General features: G+C 32.4%; 1 protein-coding gene across 1 annotated transcript; it reads right to left on the reverse strand.

The window, feature by feature from the left end:
• Positions 1-4,001: 4,001 nt before the first annotated feature.
• On the reverse strand, positions 4,002-4,904 carry LOC101899278 (uncharacterized). Its single transcript, XM_005177356.3, has 3 exons — positions 4,672-4,904; positions 4,325-4,492; positions 4,002-4,265 (listed from the first exon to the last, which is right to left on the reverse strand). The coding sequence occupies exons 1-3, from the start codon at positions 4,888-4,890 to the stop codon at positions 4,116-4,118; spliced, it is 537 nt and encodes a 178-aa protein (XP_005177413.1). The 5' UTR covers positions 4,891-4,904; the 3' UTR covers positions 4,002-4,115.
• Between the last annotated feature and the right edge of the window lie 1,880 nt (positions 4,905-6,784).

Genomic DNA, 6,784 nt, shown 5'->3' on the forward strand with positions numbered 1-6,784 from the left:
AAATAAATTTGCATATTGGTGACAATTCGCGTTTTGATTCTTTCAATTCCTATTCCTAACCTAGGTCCCACTGTGTTACTTGGCAAAGAGAAAAGTTTTCCATTTTTCCGGGAATCCGTCAGTGCCTTAGTTTTGCATCTAAAGGTATACTAGGATACAAGAGAATAAAGATAGAAGGTCTTCGAACCCACATTTTTGGCGTCTATATAACTCCAGCTCATTATTTCATGAGCTTTGCGAATTTAAGGCCATTTAATATTCTTGCAGGGAGTTTAAAGTAATTTGAAATTCGATGTCAAATAATTCTATTTTTAAATTTCATTTCATTTTTCAAAATTGACCCATATTCTATTTTCATGATCTCTTAAAAACACTCCCATTGCCATTTTATAGCGTTTTGAATCACTTCTAAGTCAATTACAGACTTTTGTTAAATTTTCACAAATACCATTGCATACTTTTGGGCAAAACAGAAATTTAATAACTTCTTCATAGTTGATTTCCTTCAATATCGTATTGGTATTTTTTGGCATTTCAGTTTGTTTATTAAAGACTGATCCAAAAAAATAATCCCACTTGAGTCCCAAAAATGATGCAACAACAACAACCTGACAAGATATCACTCCCCAGAATGGACAGTGTCCAATTTGGGCATTTGTTTGCTGTTTACAACCCCAACAGTTGTAAATGGTAAACACAAGTTGTGTATGTGTGTTTTTTGTTGTTTGTTGTAACTTTCTAATTTGGTTGTACATTGGGCATATGTCTGATAACTTTTCCCAACAAAAAAAAAAAAAAAAAAAAAAAAAAACTGTAACAAAAAACACACTCTGTCTGAGTGTTGTGTCAAGTTAGATTTGTAAACCCTCCGTCTTTTGGTGTTGTTGTTGCGGTTTTTGTGTCCTCTGCAGAATTGAATGACTGCCTGTTAGTGTTGTTTGTTTATTGCCAAGAAAAGGGTCCATTAAACACAAAAAGGATTTGATAATAAATGGTCATTACGGAACACAATGAAGGCAACAGACAGACAGACATTGCATAAGTTCCGAAGGGGGGGAGGTCGATTGAATCCCTTTTTTGCACAAACATTCGCTTAAAGAAGATAAACTTTATACCAGCCTCATAACTTTACAAATTCAATCGCAGAGTCTTTGCTTTCGTGCCGGGTATTGGGTTGTGATACCTTTCATTTGATAAATTGCCGGATTTATTTGATTGAAATTAATTCATATACTCCATTCGTTCATGACAAGTTAGTCAGTCAGTAAGGCAGACAGGCAGCCCGTCAGGCGCTTGCTCAGTATCAAGAAAAATGAACTGGAACATTTTCTGCTGCTCTGCTATAGCTTGCTACAAGTGACTAATGTTAATAAACCGTAGCAAAAAGACTCATTTTTCTCCAGTTGTTTTTTTTTTTTTGTGGCACAGCATCCTAAGAAAGCCAAAGAAAGAGGGTAAAAAAAAAAGATGAATATCCCAAAAATGTGATGATAATAAAACAAAATGTCAGCATCAAATTCTCTGGGCCTACTACAAGTCATTGTAAGGAAAATATTTTTTCTGGAATTTTTCTGAGCATTTTTTAGCCCAATATTGATTTGCTTTCATTCCTCCTAATTTGCCATTAGTTGTTATTGGAATTTCGTTCGGTGGGGGTGAACCCATAATAAATCTTTGCTAATGTTATGGCTAGTGACATTTTTACCTTCATTTACCTTGATTTCTTGGAAAACACAAGGCCTTGATTTATAGACAGAGCAAAGGAAAAATAAATTACAATAAATTTCCAGGCAATTATTACATGGAAGAAAGCTATTTTTTAAGATATTACAACAGAAATATGGTTGATCATTAATATTTATTAAGTAAAAAAGTCTCAAAGGTGATCAGTTGTGGGGCATACTTTTGGGGAGGAGGCGGTAAATAGGTTATGATTGGTCATTATATGTGAAGGAGGGGTGAAAATAATATGTTTGGAGTCAAAAATTGCAAATGGAAATGATTTGAGTGTAGTGAGAAGTTACATGGTCCATATTTTTAGGAACTTATTTTCTTACAAATTAAATTGAACATTTGCCGCTTCGTTGGAGGGAAAATAGCAAAGTCTTTAATTTTTAATGAAATCCCGTGTACACTTTGGATTTCGAAATTTTGGGTATTTTGGAAAGAGATTTCTCCCTCTGTATGAAAACTATTTGAATTGCTAAGGGAGGTTAGCTATATTATGTCTACTTTTAGGAACTCCGTGTTTTTAGATAAAGAAGAGGAACGGAAATATTTTTCTTTCAACGAAAGTGATCAATGGAAATGGCTCAGGGACCATAAAAACAGCTGAGTAGTTAGTCCCATGGTGTATACTTTTAGGATGTTTCTTTGTATTATGTATAGAAAACCAATATTAACCACCGACGGTTGATAGAAATAGGCATTCAGTCCTAGGTTTTGAGTTATTAAAGTGGTGGAGTAGATTTTCCGACAATTATATGTAACATTTTCATAGCATACTTTCAGACGCTCCTCATATTTTTAAGTATAGCGTTATTCTTAACTAAAATATTGTTGTTGGCTCCTTAAAGTATGCAATAAAAATGTATAATATGAAAAATCGATTTACAATTTAGTTATTTATTATTATTATTATTATTATTATTATTATTATTATTATTATTATTATTATTATTATTATTATTATTATTATTATTATTATTATTATTATTATTATTATTATTATTATTATTATTATTATTATTATTATTATTATTATTATTATTATTATTATTATTATTATTATTATTATTTATTATTTATTATTATTATTATTATTATTATTATTATTATTATTATTATTATTATTATTATTATTATTATTATTATTATTATTATTATTATTATTATTATTATTATTATTATTATTATTATTTTCATTTATTATTATTATTTTTATTATTTTTATTATTATTATTATTATTATTATTATTATTTATTATTTTTATTATTTTTATTATTATTATTATTATTATTATTATTATTATTATTATTATTATTATTATTATTATTATTATTATTATTATTATTATTATTATTATCAGTTATTTTTATTTTTTTTTGTTTAATAATGTATAAAAAATTTTAACATAATGTATAAACGGGCTTTACGACAGTAATTTCTTACATGCGGTATACTTTTAGGAGGTTAAAATAAAATGTATATTTTTGTTTATTTTAAAAGAAAGTAGCTCAAATATTATTCTGGCTTTTGATGAATTAAGTCGCATACTGTTGCATATTTTAGGACGTTTATTTTTGCATTTCAAAGACAAGCACTAGACGTTTCCCACTTCTATGGTATTTAAATTATTTTTTTATTTAAAAAAATAAATTAAAGTTAAAAATTTTATTAGTATTACAAATTTTAAATATTTTATAAATTCACATTGAATTTTTAACCATCAATAACTTTTAAGATATTTTGTGTACCAGCGTAAAAACTCATATTTACTTCGTTAGGAAAATTATTTTCCGCAAAGTCCCAAAAATATTGTTTTGCACTAAAAAAAAAAAAAAAAAACAAAAAGAAAAATATTAAATCATTTAACTACCCGAATTTTTCGAATTAATTACTTAATTTACCAGGACTCAGGGAGTTGGCGGAAAAATAGCTACCTTTTCTACCTTAGCTGCAGTGCGTAGGCAAATTTACAAACCGTGTTTCTGTTTTGTTTGATTTTTATTATTGCAATAAAATCGAGTACTTTTTTCCGCTGATGGGGCAAAATAACAAAATTTTAATGCCGCAACCCCTCTCCGACAAACGCAGAAAGTGAGGCACGAGCTAACTCTTTGTGCAAGCGTTTTTTTTTGGTGAAGCATCAGCAAATTTTCCGGTTGACTTGAAATACAAAAACGATAATAAAGCTGGGCTATCTAGTATTGGCGGCAGTGGCTTTGCGATACTCACCAGACATCCAATATGGTAAACAAAACAAAGTTCGTTGTTGTTTTTTTTGTTTTATTAATAAAATTTTAATGGGCCAGCAGAGACAGAGAGTGAGATTATTTAATATTATTACCCATGGACGGTGAAGTGTTTTCAATATCCACAAAAATAGATTATTTTACTCAATAATTACAATAAACATTTTCATTTCGGCTTTGATGTCGTTCTGCTGCAGGGCCTTCACTTGGACCATGTAGTCATTGGAGGGAAATGGCAAGGCCTTCAACATGCTATCATCCAAAATGAGATCCTTTACGACAAGTTCATCCTGGGAGGAAGGGGAGGAAAAATTAATGAAATAATTACGGATCATAATATCCAATTTACCTCATAGGGACAGGTGTGATTGAGATTGGTGTATTTGATCATTTCCTGGACCAATATCTTCCAAAACATATATCGATTGGGATTCTTAATGAAACCACAAAACTCCATGGTGTCATTGTAGAGGAACGGTCGAAAATCGTGGCTTTTTCGAAACAGTTCAACATTGATCTGGTGGATTGGGAATGAAAATAACATTGTTTGTTAGTGAGAAATATGAAAATATACTGAAATATGTCATAGGTATGGCAGGGGCATTATTACAAAAGTTCTCTCTCTCTCAAAAAAAAAAAAAAAAATAAAATAAATAAATAAATAAATAAAAATGTTTTTCCCATTTTCAAACTCACCAACAGACCATCGTTGAGCGGCTGTTTCAAATCCCCCTGCACCTGCATTGCAATGCGATTACGTCCCACAGCCTTCAGTTGGCAGAGTTTAAACGCAATCAGCGATTTGTCAAAATCCTTGCATTCCAATTTGGTAAATTTAACTATTTTACTTTCGTTTTGTGGAAAATTAAGCAAAAATATTAGAAAAATTGTGAAAATTCTGAAAAAGTCCAACATTTTGTTTAGACTGACCGAAAATCGATATACGAATGATTTTAGCAGTCGATAATGTGGTGTTGGCATGGCAGCGTTTGGTGTGGCGTTTAAAAATCGATTATTTTTAAATTATAATTCAATTCTTTTTTGCTGTTGGTGGGAAGGGGAGTCAACGAAAACACCATAAATTTAGGGGCGTGGGGTTCTTTTTTCAATTATTGTGATGGGGTATTTAAAAAGAGTTTGAAATGATTATTTAATGCTAATTTAAAAGTACTTGGCTAGTGATTTAGTAGCTATCTGGTTTAAGGGCTGCTAAGGGCTGCTAAGGGAGCAACCAGTATTTATCTTTTAATCAATTTCGATCAAGATGGGATAAAGGCCTCTTACTCTAAGCCTTATGGCTTAAGAGGGTATAAATAATTTGATAGCGTCCGAATATGAACATAGATATAAAGATCCTAAATCCTATTTTTTGTACCTTTTTCAAAATACGGGATCGTGGCAAGTCGAAATATTACACAAATTTATTTTTCATAAATTTCTACGATAGGTCCTAGAAAACATCAAGAGTCGAAATCTTACATAACTCAAGATTAAGATGGGATGAAAAAAACTGCAACCAACTTCAGATTGCTGTCATTTCTAAGCCACTCGTCCGACAGCTGTTAAAATTATTCCTGTGACAGCTCATTATATTGCTTACAAGCTTACAAAAGCATTTTGGTGAGAATTTTCCTGAAGAAAACAGCAACATCAGCAGAAATGGTTCGAAAAGTAAATAAGCGACTTGATCGAAACCCGCATCGCAGTGGCCGCAAAATTGCATTAGGAAAATATTGAAAAATAAGCTCGGGGTAAAGCCATTGAAATTCCAAAAAGTGCAAAAGCGCAACTGAAAGAAAATAGACTCAAAAGAGCTAAAGAGTTGCTTAGCTTGACCGAAAGTGGTGAACTGCCGAATTTGGTTTACTCCGATGAGAAACATTCGTTGTCCAGCAGTTTGTAAACAAACACAATGAAAATGTGCACCTTCCGTTGGCCACTAGAACTCAAACGCCGGCCATGGTGATGGTGTGGGCCGCCATAAATGCCGATGGTCGCTCTCCGCTCGTATTAATCGACCGTGGCATCAGAATAAATGCCGAATATTGTCGCGAAAATATTCTGGAGGGTGTATTAAAGCCTTGGGCACGAAAACATTTTGACCGCAGACCTTGGGCATTCCAACAGGACTCAGCACCATCGCACTCAGCGCGCGCCACCCAAGAATGGTTACAAAATGAGATTCCTCGCTTCATTTCCAGTGCACAATGGCCACCAAAATCTCCGGATACCAATCCGTTGGACTATTGTGTCTGGAGCATTTTGGAAAGCTAGGTTGGCAATTAAATATACCAAAGTGTCGATCACCTCAGGCAAGTGCTTCGTTGGGAATGGGCCAGAATACCGCAGAGCAACGTGTGACAGTTTCATTGGCCGTTTGAAGGTCATAATTCGAGCCAAAGGTGACCAATTCGAACAAATTTAAAAAGAAAATTCTACGAGAAAAAGATTACCAATATTGGATCACGTTTTGGATTAGCGTTATGGATTGTTAGGCTCAAGGATGAACTCCCTTGAAGATTTGCGATAATAGCCCCAAATGTAGATATAGCTGCCATACATAACTTCGTCCTATTTCATTTTTATTGGGCGCCACATGTGTAATATTCGTCCAAATAAAATGTATTTGGTCACATCCTACCGAATTCAGCCTAGAATTAAGTACTTCTAATTTGATTAAAATCGGTTCATATATAGTTATAGGCTTCATATATATGTTTCATCTGATTTGGTATTAAAATCCCTCGCAATATGCGCGCCACAACAATTATATTGGGCGCCAGATATCTCATACATTTCAGAAATACCT

This window comes from Musca domestica, unplaced genomic scaffold, assembly GCF_030504385.1.
Source record: "Musca domestica strain aabys unplaced genomic scaffold, Musca_domestica.polishedcontigs.V.1.1 20, whole genome shotgun sequence".
NCBI lineage: Eukaryota > Metazoa > Arthropoda > Insecta > Diptera > Muscidae > Musca > Musca domestica.

Coding starts and splice junctions, on each gene's coding strand:
- LOC101899278 (XM_005177356.3), bottom strand. CDS start 4,890: ATGTTGGACTTTTTCAGAATTTTCACAATTTTTCTAATATTTTTGCTT. Junction 4,493..4,671: donor CGCTCAACGATGGTCTGTTG/GTGAGTTTGAAA, acceptor CCAATCCACCAG/ATCAATGTTGAACTGTTTCG. Junction 4,266..4,324: donor ATCACACCTGTCCCTATGAG/GTAAATTGGATA, acceptor CCTTCCTCCCAG/GATGAACTTGTCGTAAAGGA.